Source organism: Cebidichthys violaceus, unplaced genomic scaffold (genome assembly GCF_023349555.1).
Source record: "Cebidichthys violaceus isolate CVI_PGR_0920_01 unplaced genomic scaffold, fCebVio1.0.p SCAF_3, whole genome shotgun sequence".
Taxonomy (NCBI): Eukaryota; Metazoa; Chordata; class Actinopteri; order Perciformes; family Stichaeidae; genus Cebidichthys; species Cebidichthys violaceus.
In genome coordinates, this window is record NW_027176483.1 from 14,770,926 (window position 1) to 14,795,342 (window position 24,417).

The 24,417-nt window shown below is 42.1% G+C and overlaps 1 protein-coding gene across 5 annotated transcripts in view; it reads left to right on the plus strand.

Moving 5' to 3' along the window:
- Window positions 1-24,417, plus strand: part of brsk2a (BR serine/threonine kinase 2a) — a 155,196-nt gene that overhangs the window by 113,213 nt on the left and 17,566 nt on the right. For 2 of the 5 annotated variants that reach the window (XM_068723283.1, XM_068723279.1), the window contains 9 exons: window positions 7,182-7,298; window positions 11,846-11,879; window positions 11,995-12,063; window positions 13,654-13,800; window positions 17,982-18,013; window positions 20,085-20,249; window positions 21,494-21,591; window positions 22,416-22,578; window positions 22,797-22,862. In XM_068723283.1, the coding sequence (XP_068579384.1) occupies window positions 7,182-7,298; window positions 11,846-11,879; window positions 11,995-12,063; window positions 13,654-13,800; window positions 17,982-18,013; window positions 20,085-20,249; window positions 21,494-21,591; window positions 22,416-22,578; window positions 22,797-22,862 (891 nt within the window). The remainder of the gene's footprint in view (window positions 1-7,181; window positions 7,299-11,845; window positions 11,880-11,994; window positions 12,064-13,653; window positions 13,801-17,981; window positions 18,014-20,084; window positions 20,250-21,493; window positions 21,592-22,415; window positions 22,579-22,796; window positions 22,863-24,417) is intronic. The other 3 variants (XM_068723280.1, XM_068723281.1, XM_068723282.1) reach the window with 3 other exon arrangements.

The window sequence follows — 24,417 nt, forward strand, 5'->3', positions numbered from 1 at the left end:
TTGTGTTTGGATATTATTAGTAAAGTCAATTCCAATGTGAGATCTGCAATGTATGACTCAGACACAGAGAGAGCCTGATTGACAGAGCACAACCCACATGATGATATTTTATTGATCCATGTGAACGTTTCTCTTTCAATCCGTCTGCAGGAATGTCAAAGGTCAGGTTCAGCTACAGAACAGCTCTCCTAGAGCTGCTTTGGATTCAGTTGTTGCTCATAATAAAGGTTTCAAAGGCCAGCATAACAAAGTGTCTGCCCCGAAGATAGACGATAATATTGCAGATAATTTACTTACACTTTTACCTGAGAAGGGAATCCCCACAACAGCTTCGGCTGCATCTTGTCAGTTTTGACATTCAACAAAAGCCACATCTGCTACACAGTAGACACTTTCCAGAGAAGTCGATGTGGCAGTCTGCCCTAACTGCAAACACCCAACAGAGACACAGAATGACTGGGAAGAATAAAGTATGTTTTCCTTGTGCACTTCACAAGACGATTGTGGGCTTTTTAGCCAGTGTTTGAACCATATTAACAGATTAGAAGTTAATTGGCATTTGTCGTCATCTACACATTTGACTACCTTTTTTACTTCACTTGAACTTACCATAGAAAGCACTGTATGCTCTGATTTCCTGTGATAAACCTAATGCACAATGTCTCTATTCTCATGCGAGCAATAAAGGTATATTGTATTGATTTTTCTAAAGCCGCAGTGAGACTATACTCGGAATAGGAGGTCAAGCGAGCTAGGGTTGACACCAAACACACCCCTGTCCCTGCTGGTCATTTAGTCCATTTAGTCCACTCCCACTACACCATTTTGTCATATGGTGTACAAGCAGAGATTTTCTATCGCCTACGTTGACATTGGTATGAGCAAAGACACTTACTAACCATCCACACAATAAGAAGCACGATTTCACCCTGACCACAACTCACTCTGTTTTCCTCCTCACCCCTGTTCTGCTTGTTTAGTAATGACTTTAGTGTTTCCCCTTGTGACCCAGTTAACAACCCGATTCTTGTGTGTGTTCAATACAAAGTAAATGCGTGTGGGTAACAGATAAAGACTATCTGTCACATAAAGTGACTCTGAGCATCCCACCATAAGTAAGGCAGAGATTGCTAGTGCACCTTGGAAGAGAGCCCTGTCCCTAAAGCCCAAAGCTTCATCATACATGCTCTCACAGTCACACGTCCCTTTTATCCCTCACACTGATTATTTCCGCCACCTTCATGTGCACAAACAAACACCTGGTTCAGAAGTCACATTAAACCCACACAGTGGCATAATCATGCACATCATCCACATTTACTCTCTCACTCTGTGTCTCCCACACTCTTCCTCCGCCATTAGCCGCTTTATTTTTCTCTTCCAAGGGTCTGGAGAGCATCTGTCCACAGCCTCACTTGCTCAGAGCTCCGCAAAGCTTTTTTTCCACCATGGCATATGTAATTGTATATTGGAACAGTGATACATATTGTGATTTAGCATTTAGGGGGATATATTGGCAGAAGTGGAAGATGATATTAATAACTATGATTTCTTTAGTGTATAATCACCTGACAATAAGAACTGTTGTCTTTTAGTTAGAATGGGCTGTTTAGCCATGTTTCTGCAGTAGCCCATGACAGAGAAACAAAACACTGACTCTATGAAGCTCTCCTACATGCCTTGGCACACGGGAGAAGTTGGTTGCAATCAATAATTACAATAATTAATTGACAAATCAAGGTATTTTTCTTCACATTAATCCACAAATAGCATGTAAATTCAATTTTGGTAATACAACAAAAAGTATTTTGGTACATCAGTAGAGACAGTGAAGCACAATCCAGACCTGCCTCGACTGTGTTCCACCATCCCACTCTCTTTAACTCAATGTGTTGTCTTACATCTGTTTTTTTAGCTTCATTTTAATTAATTTCAATAAAACAGTGGAAATATCAGACTGAAAGTTTAAATGTTGCCTGAAAGTTTTTTACACTTGGATGTGTTGGAAAAGTTGGTAAATCAATTAAAACAAAATGCTCAAAATGCAGACTTAGCCAATAAATTATGCCGTACGTAAGCATGTGACTTATTTATCACTCAAACTTCCACTCCACGGATGAGACAAGAAAACAGCGACAGTTGTATGTGAATTGACGAGGAAACTATAACCTTCCTCAAATTAATACATGAAACAAACGTAGATGCAATATTTCCATCAAGTTTTCTACATTGTTCTCCATCGTTTGAGGTTTGACTGACGCTCTTTTAATTATCGCATCTTGTTGTGCGCTCTTCTTCTGCAATGGTGTAATGGAAACTTGCCACCAGCTGTTTACCTCGATGCGCCCAACTCCTAGTATTAGCATAAAGGCGGATGGAAACACACACACACACAGCGCAGCTTCTTTGTTTCTCTTTCTACAGCATGGAGTTCATGTTAGCCCCTGTGTCATCCTCCATCCTCTGTGCGTCCATTCTTTTATCAATAGCAGCTCATGCCCTTGTGGCTGTTTGTGGGTGTGTTTGTTGACAGTTTTAGGAGAGTTTCCTCAGATGACAGTCTGACTGTCAGTCTGCCTTCGTGCAGAAAGCCTGTACTTATAGCCTATCATCATTATGGCTGATGGCCGCTAACAACACAGAATGGAAATCTTTTTTTTCTCTCTCTTTCTCTCTTCTTGTCTTTTACAATGTTCTGATATTTTCCCTCTTTCTCAGAGACAGTTAAAGCCTTGAGAAAGCGTTGAGGTGTAACTGGGTGAGAGGAGGGAAGTTGATGATGAGAGGAGATGGAATAGAGAAATGGAAAGGTGATGGGGTAAATGGGTAGAAATGGGTGGAAAATGGAGCCAGATGAGGGAGACCAAAAGTAGTAGGTTTGGTTTATGATGTTTGATTTCAGGGGAATGGGCTTGTGATTGTAATGGGAAGCGTAGCAAGAATGTCAATTATGTGGAGAATAAGGTGACGAAAAGAACCAGTTTTACTGCAGGTAATGTTAAATAGTATTCACTTATCTAATTTTGGACAGGCACAATGGACTATTTTAAGAGGAATTCTGCACCACCATGCGCCATGGCTGTCTATATTGGATGCCTGATGTTGCTAGGGTTTTTTAATATCTCTGCCACTCCTTCACTCCAATGCTTTTCTGACAGCTTGTCTGTTTATGCCTTAAAGGTCCACTGCTCATCCTATCTTCCTCAGTCAAACTCCTCTGGAGAAAGAGCAAACGTTGGGTTGCACACAAAGATTTGGCACAACAAAGCAAATAGTTTATTTATCACAAAACTAGACATCATTGTAATCCCCACTTTTTGCTCACTGTATTAAATGCAACAATGCATTGCTTCCCCAGTGTTGCTCACAACCCCAGAGGAAGAGATAGAAGTGTCCCAGATGGCACAAGATGGAATGCTCTTGTAACCAGTCACTGGAGTGGCAAATCTTGTGTGTAAAAGATAATCTTGTGTGCCTTCCTTTCAATTCTAATCCAGTTTAAATGCAAATGATATTAGAGGAGACTACAGAAATGTGTAGGGCACTAGTACAAAGAGAAGAGGCATTAAGTTCTGTACTAGCTGTCCAAGTGAACTTCGAAGGCCTTGATGAGGATGTGAAATCAAATGTGACCAAAGGTGAAATGATGGGAGGAAACAGCTTCAACTTTGACACTTAAGGAACAAACTGTCTGCATCTGAAATTGTTCTTTCATTGACTAATTGCAATTCACATTAAAAGTAAATCTCTGTTGATTTAGTGTGTCGTTATCAGTTGACATAACACAATCAGACAATATTCAGAGCATGGGCAATGTACAAAGACCACTAATGGCTTTTTAATGTTACTTTGTGTGATACTTGTTTGTATGTTCTAGTGGTCAGGGGGCTGGAAATGATCAACTACACTGTATATGTCACATTTGTTGCATTTTAACAATGTTTCGCTGAATGGTAGCTAACATACAAATACTGTACGGAGCAGTGCAGTGAAGGACATGTGCTTGTTATTATCAAAGTAAAATAAGCTCAAAATGTTGCTTTCTCAAAGATAATAGAGACCTTTCATTTATGTGTAACTGTCTGTGACCACACTTGAGTACCAGTTGCACCCATTTGAACCCACCTGGGCTTGCTTTTTATCTATACAGTACCTTCAATAAATCATGTTCTCAATGTGGTATTAACTTGGCTACTTTGAGAAAGAAAAATACATAAACTACAGAATAATATTGCACAAAAACACATTCACCAATCTCCTGCTGTAAGCTTTATCTTTCTCAATCCTTATTGACATTCGGCAATTGTCCACTTTTGCTAATGCAATGGAATAATAGCTTAAAGTGTTTTTAGTGAATGACTTGGTCTCTCTCTAATTGGGTCAACAGAAACCTTAGAAAGTTTGAGAGAGAAAAGGGAAGATAGAGAGAGCAGGACACAGAGGTGTGCCGGAGGCTAAATGGATGCATTTCAGCTCACAACGATTGTTAAAAACCCCACTTCAACTAACAATAATGGTACCAGGATAGCTCTAGTACTTCATGAAAAGGCAGAAACAGGTGCGCTATTTCCCAGGCATGATAATATGTCAAAAAGATGCATTTGAGCCATTAGTGTTAGTTTCAAGTGTTCCCGTTTAGCTAATTAGTGCCACGTATCTTGTTGTGGCTTAACGAGAGGCAATATTAAACATGGTGAATGTCAAATGTTTCACTATGGGAAAAGTATATTTTCCTTGGGCTTGAGGATTTAGTTACAAAACTGCTCATCACCATAAATATGTCTGGGATATTATAAGGATGTGAGCCCCAAGAGGACAGACCCATTACAACCTTCTGTAAACCAGAACATATCAGCATGGTACGTGCAAATGATCACAGGCAATTAAGAGCTTGGTGTTAAATTGCAAGAATCATGTCTAACAGCCCCACTGGGGTGCGAACCTTGTTCAGGCAGCATGTAGACACGCACGCGTGCCCTGTAAATTACACTGAATGGCGTTGCAAGAGTTTCGTGCACGATGAACAGTGAGGCATGCACCATAGATCCAGGTACAACTAGGTAATAGAAAAAGTGTACGCTAACTTGATGAATGACAATAGTCAGCCTTAAATTGTGCCCTTCCTTTGGTGTTTTTCTATTTCTGTACTGTACCTCTACTGTGTTCTATATTGGCCGAGCGTAGCACTAACATTTATATTGTTTAATTTCCTGCACAAATCACCAAAATCATCAAAAAAATACATTCATGACATTTAGAGTAAAAAAAAAAAAAGCATTCCCCCAAGACTTGCTTGTGGTGCACAGCTTCCACATTACTGGGAAAAAAAAAGCTAGAGTTACATTCAAGCTCATTGCAGCTGTCGAATTTGTTTAACGGCGTCTCCTCCCGTATGACATATGAGTGCAACACAGAGATATCCCTGCTGCAAGGCCTGCTGTGTGAGCAAGATTACAGTTGCAAAGTGCGGCCTAATGTGTCAGAGAGGCAGTTTAATGTCCTATTATGGAAACCAGGGTCCTGACAACCAATAAAGCATCCAGATGCAATTTGTCCCTTTGATGCTGTCGGTGGATAAATACGCTGTTGCCTTCTTTCTTTTGTGGATCAGTCTCTTGTGGTTTGGCTCTTTGTGTTTAACATGTGATGGGCCTGTGATTACACAATGTTAGTGCCATGTTTATGGCTCTTTTGGGGAATGATTTAGTGTGCATTTTTGCATCTGATGCTGACAGTTTAAGAATACTTAGATATTCATGACTATAGGACTGTGGTTCTATGATTCCGTTAGGATCAGCAGGTTATCTGATAGCAAACACTGTCCTATACACTAGCTGCAATCAGGGCTGTCATTGCTGTTGCTTTTGTCACTGATGTCACACCAAATTATTTAACTTCCTTCTGGCCCTTGTGTCTTAGTCAAAGTTACAATTTAATTTAACATTTTCAACCGTCTAAAACATTTATCTGCTTGGAGGAAACATATTTTTTAAGCATTACTTAATCAGGCATGTTGACGAAGGTAAATGTTTGTTCCTTCCTCTTGTGCTTTCGCATAATTAGCTAAAAGACTAACTTACTGGCTGCTGACATCACTTCCAAATGATGGTTGTGTGGTTTGATAGAGGTTTTAGCCTGGGGAGAAGTGTTTTAGATGCTATCTGTGTTTTATTTCAATTATAGCAGGGATCACAGACACTGCCAGTGTGATAACAAACAAGCTGACAGCTTATCCCTCAGGACAGGAAACGAGTTGTACAGCAGCTGATGTCATCTAAGGTTAAACGTACATTGTGATGAGGCACTCTTCAAAGGCAGACGCATCCAGCTATTGTTCCTCTCCCCTTTCCATCATTAGTCTAAAGAGAAGATGAAAGTCTGGTTCATGACATGCTGACAGCCCCGTGGCTCTATAACTCTCCCCCTGATTACAAAATGCAGGGGGAAGTAAGCAAGTATACACATATTTAAGGATGTATAAAGGAAAGATGGATAGATATCAGTGTATGAACACATACATTGTCTTCGGTGCTTCCCTCAGCCTTGGTAGATATCACAAGAAATGCAAGAGATGTTAAATTCACAATAAACCACTAACAAGTCTCTGCTTTTGAACAGTCACTCATCAAAATTGAGATTTTAACCTCCGACACAGCAACGGCGTACGCGATATGAGAAAGATCTTCCTCTCAATAAGCCTTTTAAAGGAGGGAGACTATGTCCGCTGGATATTATCCCCCTCGCTGTGCTTGGCGGTAATGAATGGAAGCTAACGAACACCACCTCTGCGGCCGGCTCCCCTTTGCTCAGCCAGTTTGCTGGTGGCTGTCTGGGAGATGAGAGGACGGGGATGAGGGGCAAAGAGGGAGGGAAACAGAAGGAGAAAAGGACACAGCAGGGGGCTGTCACACCTCGTACCAGCCCAGCGCTGAGGTGGGAGCCCCCTATCCTCAGCATGGACCGATCAAAGAGACAGGTGTTGCAGAGGGGAGGAGGGCGCTCAGTAGAAGGCTAAAGATGCTGCGTTGTTCACAGTTGTGTGCACCGATGTGGATCCACAGGTGTTTGACAGACTATGTAGCACGTCTTGTCCTCTGTTTCCCTAGTTTATATAACCTATAATGAACTCTTTCATGTTTCATTAACATGTTTAACATGCTTTCTGTCTCGCTCTCTTTCAGCCACAGGGATCTGAAGCCTGAGAACCTGTTGCTAGATGAAAAGAACAACATCAGGATAGCAGACTTCGGCATGGCCTCTCTTCAGGTTGGAGACAGTCTGTTGGAAACCAGCTGCGGGTAAGTGATATAGATGCAATGTCTGACTCCCATCCTCTGCAAATTGAAATATAGATGATTCTAAAAATGTCCTGACGGTAAAAAATAGGACATAGTTGGAGGGCACATGGAGCTGCTGGTATGCAACAGAGAGAGATGAAGAGAAGAGTGGAGAAGCAATAGAGAATGATGAGTGGAGCTATCAAACCCTCTGCGAGGTGCCGTGTTCTCAAAGCCTCTGCTATCGTGCCGTGTTGATCTCTTGAGGAGAGGCTGTTGGTGTCTCTCACAGAGAGTGCTATCTGGCTGTGAGCAGGGCCAAGGCCACAGCCACACATTACTGCTCTGTCTCCTTATATCTGACGCTGGGTTTTATGATCTGGCATTCACGACCACGCCATAACCATCAATCCCACAAGGCTGCAATGAATTCCCTTGCAGGAAAAGTCACTTTCAAACTCTTTCGAATATTGTCATCCATTTCAGAGTTTTTGTGTGTTTTTATTTAACCCTGCAGCGTAGTGAACAGAGCACAGTCACATCTGTCAATAAAAGAAACAACTCAATTGATGATGGTTTACTTGTGGTTACTTGGTTTTCAAACTCAGATTTCACTGCTGCACAAAAAGAGTTTTATTTCACTCTCACTTACCTGAAATTCACGCTGGAGATGAGATGTCAACACATAAGCACAGCCAATTCTTTGTGTTATTCTGCTCACCTAATTAAGCCTTGTATGCCTGAATTAAAACAGGATTGCTCAACTAGCATAATTTGTGGACTTGATCAATCTTTTTAGGTATAGTTCACAACTTAAAACACATATAGAATGTAGCAGAGTTTGTGATTCATATGGAACCTTGGAGATTATGCTTCACTAGATGTGTGTCATCTGTGGATTTTAAAAATCTGTGACGGACATCTAAATCAATCCAGAGAAGCTGTGGTGGTATTAATAACCCAATAAATGTAAACGTAAAGTTGTCTTTTTTGTGAGCTGGATGTCTCTTGGAGAATCTTTGCTCTGTGGTTACACATGACACTGCATGCAGGGCTGGGAGATAGAGAGGCCCTGTGACATCTGTCCCCATCTGGATTATACCTCCAAATCAACCGCAGCTGAAATTACACACACTTGCATACACGCAATCCCGCAAACACACACAGCTCTGGCAAGGCTTAGTTCATCCCTGACCTCTAGGACCCTTTGTCCTCTGCTTGTATGGTTGTCTCTCTGTCTGTCTCTGACTCCCTTTCTATAATACACACGCACGGACATTTAAGCATGTGCATGCACACACACAAGCAGTTGAAACTGTTGCATAATTTTTTCCGGCAGTAGCGCAGTGCCTAAGCTCTCATGACTCATCGGTAGACATCAGGACAACTGAGAGCACTGTGCATTGCTGTCTGCAAGTAAAATGTGCAAGATTGAGTCATTCTGCAGCCACAATGACCACACTGAAGTGTTTCCTTTTCCTAGAAAGTCGGCAGGATGCGACAGTTCTTACTTGGCTTTTTGCAGTATCCTAGTGTAGACCAACTGTATCTGTATTTTTTTGCATTCAGCTTCTACTCAGAGCAATGCTTCTATCTGATCCAGGTGCAGTGCATCTGCTTAGTCCCCCGCATCCATTTGCAAAGTGCTGAAGATACTTGTTGCTGGTGAGAACACAGAGCTGTCTTACAGATGCACAGATGCAGGCCACACACGGCTAAGCAAAGAAGTTCATTTTTCATTCCACTCTCAGCTCCATCACCGCATGCTGCTCTGTGTGTGTGTGTGTGTGTGTGTGTGTGTGTGTGTGTGTGTGTGTGTGTGTGTGTGTGTGTGTGTGTGTGTGTGTGTGTGTGTGTGTGTGTGTGTGTGTGTGTGTGCGCGTGCGTGTGTGTCTTGCCTAATATATGAGAATGTGCCATACACTGCATGTGTGGTTATTGATTATTCATGCTCTTCTGACTGTCCCATCTCTAAGTGTAGATATGACAGTTTTTAATTAAACGCATTTATCTGGCCCCCTCTCACCATGCAGTAGTCTGACACAAATGTATTCCATTTGCCACGGGGTAATGGAGCTGAGTAAAGATGAGACTGACTCGCTCCAGGTAGAGTAGGGGGAGCCTCCGAGCATGTGCACAAATACATGCAGGCATATTCACATGCATAGACGAGCAGAGGCATTGACAAGCACATTACAAATATGGATCCAGGAACTCTCTCTCTCTCTCTCTCTCTCTCTCTCTCTCTCTCTCTCTCTCTCTCTCTCTCTCTCTCTCTGCGCGTAAGCCCAGCTGCGAGTTCATCAGTGCTTGCTGTTTGTTTAGTTCTGCTGCTTTTGATTGATGAGAGGAAATTATCTTGTAAGCAGCAAGGAGCCGCACAAATTTGGTTTGAAAAGATGAATTTTCATAAAGATGAGCTGCATGTCTCAGTGTCTTCGCAATATTGCCGGCCGACCCTGCTGATTGCTCACACTGCTCCATGCTCATATCTCTAGAGCTCATGATACTCTCCTTGTAAACAGTAGGCCATGTTGTGTGTGTACTGTAAGGAACATCTTATGGTCAACTTGAATTCATATTTTTTTTAACTCATGGTCCACACATACGCCCTTCAGTGTAAATGTGAAAGACAGTTTTTTGTGCATTTTTATCATTATTGTTTCCCCACAAACTCAGGTCCTTAACAAAATGTGTTTTCTGTCTTCATGCTGTAGGGCAAACCACTCACAGCTGAATTCAGTCCCACTGTCCTGCTGTGTTGCCCTCAGAATAACACTGTTCTTTCTGCTAAAGCTTTTTTGTGACGTTAGTTTGTTAGGTCGAGAGAGTAAATGAGCAAGAAAAGACTAATGTTATGTCAAACCATGCACAACTGTTCTTCAAAAGACTGCATTTTTCACTCTGGTCAGAGGGAAGTGGCTCTTAAAGCTCTCTATTTATCCTCTGCATTCTAGTATAATCTGAACTCCTGGTGTGAGCAGCAATGGATTTTTATCATGATATAAATTCCATGACATATGGGCTTTTATTGTGGCCAGAATTTTAATGTGATACGATATGATGCAATTAAATTAACTTTATTTACAACTCTAATTAAATTAGGCCATTAAATGGAGGTAAAGCACAACAGGAAAGAAGGGTCATGAATACTCGTGGATCCTCGCCGCATGACTTTGGTAGTTTAAAAGAGTCCCACAGTGAAGAGATTGACACATATGGAGTGTTTCAGTATGGAAAAGTTTAAAAGCTGACAACTGTGGACACATATGGAAAGTAAGCCATAGAATTATGGGTCAGAGTAGAAGAGAGATGAGTACATTCGAAGCATATACTGTAGATGATATGGCTGACTGAGTTAGTGTTCTAATATTGACAAATTAGGATTCAGCTCGGATGCTTGTTTCCCGTCTTTACCTTCACCCTAGTGTTTTCCACCTAAAGCCCCTGCAGATAATTAGCTTACACTCATGCTTGTTCCAGCTGTGGCTGGTGTGCAGTGGTACTCACAAGGCATAACTACTGCAAATCTCTGGCTTTTTTTTTTTTTTTGTTATTTCATTCCTTGCTCATCTGCATAATGCACTATGACACTTGCAATCAGGAGGGCCGTATTTGCATAGGCTCATCGTGTTTGAGCTTCCCGTTGACATGGCGGCAGTGTTTGTTATCGGCCAGTATTGTGACAGCCAGAGGAAGCCGCACCGTCAGGGCTGGTATTCATGAGCACACAAGACAACAACAGACCTAATGGGCGCCATGTTTACAGACTTCAGATAGTCTCTCATTAGAGCCAAATATCCTGGCGTTAGATTAGACTGAGCGGGAGAAGGAGGTGGAAGACGTATCATCAGGCTGAGGGGTTTGGGGAGACAGGTGCTTGATTTGCTTTCTGTTTGCCATCACATGTGGGCATGTCGAAAAAGAGCAGAGCCTTGCCCAAAATCAGAGAAACAAAAAAACATCCTGGAGCTGAAGGGTATTTTGATTTTATATTGATGGAAAGCATTTATTATTACCCATTTCCTTTTATTTCAAGGGGCTGGATTTGTCAATCTGGCAATGTCAAAGAACTGCAAAAGTACCACTGTGTATGTACAGAATGACAAGTCACTCCACAGCATTTCATAACCAGTGGCTTTTGGAGCAGGCATTGCAAGGTAGCTCCATAAATCTTCATACGATATTGATGTGTCAATCTAGGCATTGGGTTTACTGTCAGCCCGTCCAGGTGCAGTAAAGATTAGTGGGTCTGTTCACTGTCTGCTGTGAGAGGATGCCCTTGAGTGAGCGAGCGGGAGGACATCCAAACACCCTCAGGATGTCTAAACTCCTAAAGCACATCTTGATCTATGCTCACTTGAGACATTTATTGTCTGCCTAAGTTGATCTTTCCACTTTTTTATATAGTGGTGTATGACTGTTTGATGTTTGTTGTGATTGTATAACCCTGACGCACTTTGCAGTACAGCAGTACAAATAGAAAAGTAACCTAGATTTCTCTTTCCTTTATATTAATTCCTCAATTTAATCCCTGTTTTCACTTTTTTTTTTTTTTTTCCCAACAGATCTCCACACTACGCCTGTCCAGAGGTCATCAGGGTGAGTCATTTTTCACTAAATCATGTTGTTAGCTTCTTTTCATAGTGCATCATCTTATTTTAACCAGCTCTAACACTTTGCCCTAACCCACTGACAAACACTCTCTTGTCCTTAGGGAGAGAAGTATGACGGGAGGAAAGCAGACGTCTGGAGCTGTGGGGTCATTCTTTTTGCCCTGTTGGTGGTGAGTGTCAGCTCATTCTTTACTAACTGATGGCGATAAGACGGACATACAGTTTAAAATTCTCCAAAGAAAAATGACATGACAAAATTCAACCATAAAGTGTTGCCTCGCCTTCATAGCTAAGCAGCATGCCCACCCTTTCTAACAGCTGTAATAGTTCAAAGGCAGAGAGCACGTGAGCCTGACAAGACATTCCCAACTTTGCACTCCGGCTGTTGACTTGAGGTTGACCTTACTGTAATGGAATGGGAAGATGGGGGGGAGCTTGAAGCTGCCACGGAGCCTCAACCAGAAACTCAGGGTTCAGGAAGTTAAATTCCAAATCGTATCACTTAGAAGGTCTTACTGGAAAAATGTTGCAGAAACGCCCTCAAGCTGAAATACTTGCGCAACAGAAGATCAGAGAATAGAGGCATCTTTTTATTCATTATCCTCTATCCACATGCAACGCTGTATCCATAATCAGGTCTATTCTCCAGCTACATTATGCCTATGGTTCCCCAGCCATGCAGCCCTGAAGCTTTGTTTCATCAACAGCTGTACTGTAATTCCTACACACTCCTGCCCCATGAATAATTCATACAACAAAACTGAAAGAAGACAGCCCAAAATAAATATCAACGCTGACAGGGCGGCTTTTGGCCACAGGCCTTGTGTGTTTGTCTTTGTTTTTGCCTCTTTCTCTCTCACTCAGTTTCTTTCTGTCTCATCTGTGTGTGTGTGTGTGTGTGTGTGTGTGTGTGTGTGTGTGTGTGTGTGTGTGTGTGTGTGTGTGTGTGTGTGTGTATTAAGGACAGTCTCCCTTGTACTCTTGTGTTGCGTAAATCTAATGTTGTTTACAGTTGTCTCCTCCATACTTCACTTGCTCCAAACAAAAGTTTCTACCCGACGCTGTTTGACTGCAGATGAATTTTGTCTTTCTCCTGCTTCGATCTGTCGTCTAGCTGCGAGATAACCATTTGTCTGATTGTGGGAGACACGCATACTCCCCAGCAGTTAAGCTGCTCTCAGATCATCTGTTACACAAGCCCGACCCCCTTATTTCTCAATACCGCTCTTCATTTCTCAGCCTTTCTTTTTGTCTTTCTCACCCTTTTCCTCTGACTCTCCCCCTCCATCTTGTCTTCTGGTGGTTGTCATTCATCAAACAGCCACATCTGTGAGGTGTCAGCTCGCTCTGATAAATGACTCTGATGAGCGAATGCTAAATGAACGAGGTAAATGAGAATGCTGGGTAATTATTAGAAAAAGCCCGGTTTTCAGCTTACCGCTGTTTATTATTTATTTTTCATCGTGGCTGAGGGCAGAATGCTCTAATTGGAGAGTCGAACATGTTGAGAAAGCACGGCTGTTCTTTAAGTCGTGCAGGATTTAGACTTAAAAAATGGTTTTGTTTCCTCTAGCGAGCCTTGTTAGTCATTCTTTTTTTTCTGCCCTCGATCTGGTGAAGGCTTATTTTCTGTTCTAATGCTGCCATTAAAACAAGTGCAAACTGTTTCTTCTCTACTTTTGTTCCTACATCTACATCTTCACCACTTCCAATTTATTTTCCCTGTTCTCACTCGCTGCTCGTTTCCTATATCTCTCCAGGGGGCCCTGCCGTTTGATGACGACAACCTGAGGAATCTGCTAGAGAAGGTGAAGTTGGGAGTGTTTCACATGCCACATTTCATCCCTCCAGACTGTCAGAACCTCCTCCGTGGCATGATTGAAGTGGATGCCACCAAAAGACTAACGGTCAGTTTAATTAAGAGACTGGATGATAACAAACCATTATGATTATGTTCACATATTTTTGTGTGCTTTTGGTCTTGGGCTGTTTTTCATGCTTTGAGCTTGGCTCCTTAGTTTCATTTAAGGGAAACCTTCATACTACAACGTGCAATGCTATTTTAGACAATAGTTTTCTGCTTTGGGACAGCAGTCTAGGCCAAGCCAGCCATTGTCTTTTTCTTTGTTTACTCTTTGCTCCCCTATGTTCCAAAAGCGTTTGTCTCGCCTCATCCCTGATTCTGTTTGAGTTCTTTTTGAAGTGTAGTGTGTGAATTCAGGAGAGGACTGCTGTTTGTGTACTCTCCCTCTGCACTGTTTAGTGTACTCATCACAGTGCCGGTCCATCTCCACACAGCAACTGATCACCTTGGCAAGGTGGCCGGAGGGTAGCAGGAAAACAGAGGGATGTGAAGGGCAGAGAGTCAGGGTGTGGTGGAGAGAGAGGTGGGCAAAGGGAAATGTTAATAATGAAAGTGGCCAGGGATTTCAAAAAGTACAGACTTCACGCAGAGATGTCGCTGCCCTTTGTTCATGTCCTGCATTTCACATTCAGACGATGCACAGAGATACAGACATGCTCTCGAGTTGCTGTTTCTGCACACATGCACAAAATACAAACCCCACAGTTTGACACACATGCACCCCCTCCAGGCTCTCCAGGTGTTTTTTTTTTTTTAAATCAGTGCAGTAAACAAAACAATTTCCATGCACTTGCCTGTAAGCAAATGTGGTGACACCAACCTTAAGTGGATGCTGATGCTCGATTTCTCCATGCCTTAGCTATCTTTCACAGAGTCAGAATTACTTTATATAACAGGAATGTTAAAAACACCAGAAAAAAACAAAGATCACAAATCTACAAAGAAAGAGACGCTCATTTGTGGGAGAGGTTACATCTTTAAGGTACAGCCCTTGAGATAAACGGCAATGTCGAAACATCAACTTGAAAGACCCCACCTCTTTGGTATGCTGTATGTACACTATATGCTGTATTTTTCTGTTCTCTCTGCCTGATGAGGACAGGTCACCCTGAGATCCACCAGATATGTCCAGCAGCCTCCAGCGCTGTTCTCGACAAAGGCTTACACACTGACTGAGCTTCTGGGAGAAAATATACTCCCTCCACGGCCCCCCTCCCGTGCACGGGGGCTCTGAACAGAGCTCTGGGGATGTGTTGTAACCTCACAGAATGTCAAATAGCCACGTTAGATTGAGCGTTCTTGGAGTTTAGTGGTTACCATCCAGTCAAAGACAAGACACATACACCCAAGGGGGGGAATGGCATCATTAGGACCATGCCATTCTTTTGCGAGGGATTATTTTTCATAATGATGTCGACTGTAGCTTGTTGAATCAAATCGATAAGGTAATCAGACCACAACTACTGGCTGTGTTTCAGTATGTCAGTTGTCACCTCCGGTTAATTACATTCTGCTAGTAGATTCACACAAGTACACACACAAAGCCAAGGCCCCTTAGAGTCTTGAGTGGGAGGGCACGTATCCAGGCTTAAGGAGCTTAGCCCAATAAAAGCCTTTCTACATTTCCTGTCTGTGTAGTCTGGGGGCCCCATAGGCGACAGGGCCAGCCGCCTCAACACAGTCTCATCTTCAGTATTGAAATGAGCACAATCACCCTGGAAAGATCTGCATCCTGGTGATCCCTGGCCAATGAAGAGGATTGGTAGCTTATTATATTAAAGAGCACTTCATCACAGGCATATAATATATTCATAGGGGCGGCACAGATGAAGTGCAGAGGTTGTCGGAATGAAAATCAAGGAAGTGTGTGTGTTTTTTGAGAAATTACACTAGTTTATCACGTGAATTCCACCCGTCAGAGGCTGCAGAGACAGCTGTTGCTGCTACTCTGCTAAGCTAGGCTGCTTACCTTTTAGGAGGTTGAGTTGCAGAATAAGAAAGATGTGGGTCAATTATTAGCTAAAAATTATCTCATCAGCTAGCCGGGAAGGAGCAATGTGTAAGATCTGGACAGAATTTTTGTTTAAGATATTTTAAAAAATGTACTTACATTATCAACAAAATGTGAAGATGTCAAAATGTCAAAGCGTCTATGTATTGTGTTGCTGAGATATCTGCCACAGAGGGCTATCACATTGAAAGTACAGGGTGCGTGTATGTTTTGAAGGTTTGTTTATTGGATTAAATCCAAAGTGTTAGAAACGAGAAAATGACCTGGCTGCAACAGGAAGTTTGCTGATCCGGCAGGGAGTCGAGGCAGTCCCCACTGGATCAGAGCCCTGGCACTGGGGTTTGCTCTGGCTGAATACGTGTTACCACATCTCCCCTAACTGAAGCTTTGTCTCCCCTGAGCTGCAGCCCCCTCTCGTCCCTGCAATGTAGTCTTCTGGTGGCGGGGAAGGTGAAACTAAAATACCTTTTTTAGACTTTTACTCGTTCCTGCCACTTTGGATTGAATCCAATAAAGAAACTATGAAAACGTATCGGCACAGTAAACACTATATAGGCCGACGCCACACGTGAAGTTGATAAGATAGCATTGTTATTTTGGCTCCCAGAGTTCCATTAGTTTGGATGAATTTTGTGTATTCTTGCCGTGCTGTTAGTTAGTAGCTGGCTTTTTTAAAAAAAATATAACTGATGACTCTAATTTATCTTGTATGGACCCAGTAGTAGAGGTGAAATGCTGCCCCCTATTTGTTTGGACCATGTGGCAGATATTATACATTGCATCTTTAAGTAGCCGAAGTAAAGTCACCAGTTTGGTTAAGGAATACAATTGCTTATATGGTAAGACAGATGGAAAAAAAGCAATATTCAGATAACTTTGTTTTTGCTTTAAAGAGCAGAACAGGTTCCCATTGCCCACCCTTACAGTATGTAACATGCAGACTTAGCAGACCTGCATACACAAGTTGCATGAAAGATTATTTATACAGCCCGTAGATATAAACATACCTGAACGCACACTCACACTCATACCTAGGCAAACTACTGTTACAGCAGCCTCCCCCTCTGCCTGAGTGAAAGCAGCTGGAATTGGTACTGTCACATTCAGAGACTGATTGACGTGATTCCGAATTTCAAACCACATCACTTTCAACCCTGCGTGTGATATCAGTCTCTTGCCTCGAGGCCTTTAATAAAAGTGGTGGTAGTAGTAGGTCACCCACTGCCCTGTATCTGACAGGCAGGGTGTCTCCATCAATACCATGACCTCTGTGGAAGCACAGAAGATGCACCTATAGTCAGTAACCGCAGCCTGGCCTGCTCTGTGATTGCACAAATATCACAAGAAGGCATTTATCAGTGATGGAGCACAGAGGTAAATCCTCTGGGATGGTGGAAACATTGAGACATTGATGGAGACACATACCCAAGAACTATGCCTCTGAATAAGTGACAATAATTAGAGCTGCTATCTGTATCTCCCGTGGTTCCACAACAACAGCATGAGCAAATTAAAAAGTCCCGACAGTGACATTGATCCTGTTTTCCTCTGTGGGCAGTTGAAACACTGTGGTGTCATTCTAACAGACATCTTCCTTTGTTGCCCTTTTGCTCACTGTCTCCGTCTCTTTCTGCTTTTTCTTTGTTGGCAAAAACCATGTTGACAGTGTTGGTGACAAAGTGGCCACATTAAAAGTGTGATGAGAAGAGTAGTATTGAGAGAGGGAGTATGTTTGTGTGAGTAAGAGAGACGGGAAGAGAATGAGAATGGGAGATTCCCTTTAGACCAGAGGGCTTGGCAGGGTCAGTAGTCTGTGTGAGGGAGATAGTATTCTATGTGTATAACTCAGTGGTTCCACCTCTCTGTCGTACTCTTGCTGCACCACTCTCTTTTTCTCAATAAGTTTTTTTTTTTTTCCATTGGCAGTATTACTATTTGAAGGCCTCATTATTTACTTCCACCATCCAATCTGGCCGTATTGTTCTATTGTGTTTCCATTAAGCCAGTAAGCTCAGGGTTCAATGAAGACATTCTGCACCAGACATTTCTGTACATGGGCAAAAGATTGAATTGTCTGCGTATTTACCTTTTTCCCCAATGATTCTGTTGCATTTTAATTATTATTTTTGTACCAAAAAGAGGATGAAATTATTCAAATCAAACGCATTACGCTGTTTGTGTACTGACCTGCTGTTTCTTCATGTCTTTCACAGTTAGAACAGATCCAGAAGCACACATGGTACATGTAAGTACGCTGTCTTTCCTTCCTTTTAAAACCCTCCTCTCCTCTCCTCTCCTCTTCTCTCCTCTCCTCTCTTAGTTTATTCTGCAGGGGTCGTAGACCTTAGGGGAGCGACAACATGATAAATGGCTTTGAGTTGCAGCCCTGTACACGAGAGCATATTTGAGCAGGGCATGACTCCACTCTCTGGGATGTGGGGGTAAATTGGTAGTGCATGAAAAAGGATGTGCAGCATATGGTCAACTGAACAGGGAGTAACAAGCGAGGATGTGGTGGATGAGAAACCCACATAACCTCAGTGTACCCTTCGTTTAATTTTCATAACAGAGTGCCCCCACCTTTTTCAGCTAACATAAATCTTTTGAGAACATTTATGGTAGATGTCATCGTAAACTATGTTCAGTCGCATGGTTTATTAATGGGGAAGGAAAGCATTAAATGTTTTTTTTGTTTTTTTGTTTTAAATATAAAATACAGTTACACCAATTGATGTTTGTAGATGTTGACATCCTCCCTCTAATAATCAGATTTTCACCATTTAGAAGGTAAAAAATTACTAAGAAAGATTTCTTAAAGGATTTCAAAGATTCTTTACCCTCAATCATGCCGGGAAGTTGTAAACCCTGAGAAGGGGTTGAGTTATGGTTTCTGTCGTGTACTGAAAGATCACGCAAACAGACAGCAAGACAAGAAACAAGAGAAGACAAGAGAAGACCTGGGAAACAAGACTAATGTAATGGGATTTTTGCCAGTGAGGAAGTTGCTAGGCTGTCCATCTCTGCATGGCAGGCTGGCCGGCCAAGTGACTGAATGAATGAATGAATCAATGAGACGGGAAGGTTTTGTCCTTCAAATGTGGCATTGACTTTTTCCTAGAGGCAACTTGACAGTGGTGGGTAAAAATGAAACATGATGAAATCACACAAGCTCAAGTTCTTTTTTTTCTACAAATTCAAATAAGGCCATCCACACCTATTGTTTGCTTATTAGTTGTATTAGTTGGTGAGCATCCTAACAATCTGCAGCTGAGCAGAGCAGTGGTGCTGAAAGGATAGCGCCAGGCCAAACTGTCTTCACCAGGAAAACTAATGATGGCCAGTAGACAAACATGCACTCAGTTCCCAGATGATTTGGTGCACCGAGCTAGAATTACTACAATCTAATACAAAAGTCCGGTAATCCAGCCTACATGAATGTTATAGTGTTTCGTGTTCATAGAGGTTTTGATTCAACTTAATGGTCATTTTGGAACCTTTAGTTTGTGATGCCGTTGATTTGTGTTACTTAAATGAGTGGTCAACACCCTTTACACTTAAATTCAACCTTATAACCGATGCATTTGTTTTTCATCAAATAAACTGGCAACTGAGTGTAGTTTAAAGTGGGTGACACATTAGGCTCATGTCAGCCGTTTTAATTTTTCATTACTGTGTCTGTGTGTATTAGTGTATTTGTAGATATTGAAGATGAATCTGTTCTATGAAACTGACATGTGGAATGTTCCAGAAACCCTCAAAAAAGTTGTGTCAGTACGGATTAGCCTTTCTTTTTAAATCCCAAAGAATAAAGTCCTGCTAGTGCACTCCCTAGATACAGAAAAACAAAAGAGAGACAAAGAAAAGTGACATCACTAGGAGAGTGTCTGGAAAGAAGGAGGGGATAATGATGAAACTAAGTTTGGAAAACAAGCCAGGAGGAGACAGAGAGATTGCAAAACGTACCAGCAACTCGACGTCTGTCTGCATCTTGGCGAGCATGAGGACCCCTGTTCACCCTCTGAAGCTTTCATGCATAATTACTACACCTGGGGAAAATACGCGGCTATGACAGTTTCATAATGTAAAACCTTGGTCATAATGAGGCAAACTACCAACCAAGAGGCAAACAATCACGGAAACACTTCACACACTACACATTCTGTTTACCACTTACTTATTAAATCTGTAAATCTGCAAAGTGAGATTCATATTGCCTCTAATATAAGCTGTATACAACAGTGTTTGTCAATGTAGCCAAACTCACAGTAGTAGGGACAAAAAAGGCTAATTGTGTTGTGATTTCTTTGCATTCCCAGAGGGGGGAAGAACGAACCAGAGCCAGAGCAGCCTGTGCCCAGGAAGGTGACCATCCGCAGCCTGCCCTCTGCAGACGACATCGACCCAGACGTACTGGACAGCATGCACTCCCTAGGCTGCTTCAGAGACAAAAACAAACTTCTGAAAGACCTGCTCTCAGATGAGTGAGTGAATGGAGGGGCAAAAGGGAGGGACGGGAAAGAGGTGGAATGAAGAAGATTGGACGTGTGGTTTGGTGAATAAAAAGGTGTGAGTGATGAGAGAAAAATAGGGGACATGGGTCAAAAAGGTGCAACCGTGGGTTGAAAAAGGGAAAAAACGAAAGCAGCTGAAGATGGGGAGAAGAGGATGGGGCCGTGTGTTGGTACTGCAATGGAAGGATGGTTATGTGGTGTCCGTGTGCACAGACGGCTTTGATTTTTCCCCAGCTCTTGTGAACTCCTTTGAGGCTGTCACTTTAGATGTCAGTGGCTATAGATCACTTAACTGTTATCCCACAGCACTTACACAGCTTGCCACTGGATACTTTCCCTCCAAACTGATCCTGGCTTGCACCAGGAACAATCCCCTGGGTCCCATTGTTTGTTTATGTTACACATGTGTTTTTGCTCATGTGAATATGCATTTATACTGAATAATCTTGCCCTGCAGTGTTTCATACACTTGTTTTTTCATTAATATGGGCATCCAGATGTAGTTTCATTTGCTTTGGTCTGCTATCTCCATACTCTCTGTTTTACATTTTCCCGGCCTCTTTAATTTAATACGAAATGAGCATTACTCTATCACTTTCTGCTCTCCCCATCTCTTCCGTTTGACTCTTTTCTCCTGGGAGCATCCCATAATAGTGCTGGAATGGAGGAAAATCTGTGCTCTATATCTCCCTTCCCCTGGTTCATTTTAGCTGAAGTTGCAGGTCCTTGTCTCTTTGCCTCCTGCTGCTTTCCAATCTGTCTTTATTACAGACGACCGGTCCCTTGGCCTTTTGCATAGAGAGTTTTGCCCTTTAGGCTGAAGATATTAGGCTTCCTGATTTACAGAGAAAGTAAAGGATGAACTCATAATGTTTTGATACTTTCATAAACTTACCAGTAGACTCTGCATATGGAGATTTATCCTTAAAAATGTATGCAGAATATTATATTATGGCTTAATGAGCTGTAAAACTAAACTTTTCTTTTAATGTCGGAAGCTTTTTAGTGGCAGTTTCACAAAGAATCCAAAAAGATTAAAGGATATTAATCACAGTGATGTTTTTTGCAGTTTAATGTCTTATTTTTTAGCTTCGGCACTTATGTATACGGATGCCCCAGTAATCTTTACACGTTTGTGTTTGAAATGACCCAGATTTGTTCAAAGCCCTTGTATTTTTTTCCATATGTCTCAGTTTATTTTCTCCTCTTTGCAGTGACAACCAAGAAAAGATGATCTACTTCCTGTTACTGGACCGTAAGGAAAGGTATCCCAGTCAGGAGGACCAGAACCTGCCCCCTCGCAACGAGATCGGTGAGGCTCGGACCAAAGAGACGAGTGCAGATAAAGAGTGTAACATAATAGAACATGATTTAAAAAACAACAATTCAAGAAAAGAGCATAACGGGAGAAAATCACTAAACGCATATCTGTGACTAGTTTCTTAAACTTGTAATGACTTTTCATCTAGTCGTTGAATAGACAGCTGTATACACAGACAAAGCAAGCCAATTTAGACAAGAATAAGTACTTCAAGAAGGTAACTCATAAATGCTTCCAATATCTGAACCGTTTCTGTTTGTTGAATATAGACAAGCTTCTCAATGAAATATAATAACAGAAATAGAAGGTGTCAATCGGCCAAATTTGAAAAACTGTCAGCTGCGACTGCTTCGGTTCAGATAATAACTCATCAAAAAAAGGTATTCTTCCATTCGCACACCACAACGCAGCACAGATTTCCGCCCACAGAAATCTGAGCAGAGACAAAGATGCTCTACTTAGACTTCTGCCAGGGTTATTTTCTGACAACACAAGCATTGCAATAGGAGGAGTGTTATGCGCAAATGTGTGTGCGTGTGTGTGTTTGTATGTGTGCTGGTAGATACCGACATTTTGATTAATAGACTCCCTCTTCAGTGAATGTGATACAGTCAATACAGTGGCCATTAGTTCAAGGTCTGGGAGGAAACCATTGCTTATTCACTATTAGTTAACATGCCAATGTGATCAGCTCCAAACATCACTCAAACACTCACACACATATGCAATGCACACAAATGCTCAATGTTTAGACGTTTTCGACATCAGGTGAATTGTGTGGATTGTGAATCGATCTGTTTCACTGATTCGCACAGATCCCCCAAGGAAGCGGGTGGACTCTCCCATGTTGAACCGTCATGGCAAGAGGAGACCAGAGAGGAAGTCCATGGAGGTCCTCAGTGTCACAGACGGAGGCTCACCCGTTCCGGCAAGGAGGGCTATCGACATGACACAGCATGGACAGAGGTACGCATGGAGGTGAACAGAAAAAGTCTATACAATTTTTCAAATGAACAAATGGAGATAGACATACAGTAGCTTTGAGTGTGTGTAAATGTGTGTTGTGTGGAGGATCTCGCAGCCCAGTGGTGTTTGAGCAGGTCTGACAGCGAGTCTGGTGTCAGGAGGCTAGAATGTGGACAAAGATCAACACAGAGACTGACGCTCTGCTCGCTTTGTCTCCTGTCTCACTGTAGTAAATCAGTGTACAGTAAAAGCTTGGATATTCCTGACGCCAGTACAAAATGCAGCGAAGAAGAAAGGTATTCACTTGCCACTCACCCCTCACACGTTCACCTTCTCTTGCTCTGTGTCTGCCCCCCCCCCCCCCCCCCCTTCATGCAAGGAGACATTCCACGGCAGCAGAAAGATGCAGCGGTGCTTTCTGTTAAAAGGACACTTTGTTTAAACAGTGACATATGCTGCATGTGGCAGCTACACAAGTCCATTTTAATAAATCAATAATTCATCTTCAAAATGGAAGCCGGGTCTAACAGAGTCAACAGTTTTGAGATTGCAGTTGCTAAAATATGACTAACTCTCTCAACTGACTTAACTTTCAAATGGAGTAAGACAGCGCATTTGAAATTCGGAGCCTTAATATCTACAACCCCCCTTTTCTAGTGTTGGCTCAATTATCTCCTCTTTTCATAGTCTGAATGCATTGATAATCAGTTCTCCCATACTGTGCCCCACTTTCTCCGGATGCCGAATTTCCATTTCTCTATTTTAGAAATGTTGAAGTCAAGCCAGAACTACACCCCCACAAGGCACTGCAGACTGATTTAAAATCTATTTCCCCATCTTATTTCAACAACCAATATATCATCACACGACATATTTCTGCTCAGAGGCAGTGACATTTGTGACAGCGGGTAAGATTGAATCTGAGGGGGTGATAACCTGATCTGCCTAATGATAGGCAGATTGGCAGAGTGCTGGAAAAAGCTTTCTGAGGTATGGGACGCAAATGCAGAGGCGGCGAGAGCATATATTCTATAGATTAAAAAAAATGTCGTTATAAAATTGAATATTCATCCAAATGTCAGATGCATTAATAACTCCCTACCACAGCGCTTTGCCAACAACAAAACATCAAGAATTTATTTCCCCCTCATTTCACTGGGGGAAGCCACTTCAGAAGTTTTAAATCGAATTCAAGAGCTCCCACATCTAAACACTTCTGCTTAATTCTTTCTGTCCTCTGGTGCCTCTGAATTTCACTTTAACATTCATCTTCCTGATTTTCATCGCCTCTACTCCACTCCTTCATCCCTTCAGGCGATCCAAGTCTCATTTCTTCTTCATTTAAAGGTTGCATTAGTTCAGAAGCTATACTTCTTCTGTCTTTCGCTCTGACTCATCTGTTTCAGTCCAGGCAATAATCTCAAAATAGTCCAGTTTGCAATGACTTTATCAAGCTTTAAAAATGCTTTCCAAAACAGAAAACACCAGTTCAAAAATCATACACTACTGAATGGCGAACATCATAAAGGCACAGAAAACAGTTTTGAACCTTTACTTAAAACAGGACCTTTAAGTTTACTCAGATAAATCTCAATAATAAGTCACATCTACTGACGGCAGCATATGAAATAGGTTTGTCTGGATCCTACATATATATCAGTAGCTGCAGTCATTTAAAAAGCTCCGCTGCATCTTTCCTCCATACTACTTTAAATCAGTGTGTTTGTTTTTAGTCCTCCTCCCAAATATCTTTCAGGAGCTCCTCCCTACTCTTTCATATCTCCTCTATCTCTATCTCTCTATCTCTCTCTCTCTCTGCTGTAGTTCCTTGTGTGCAACTGACCTTTAGTC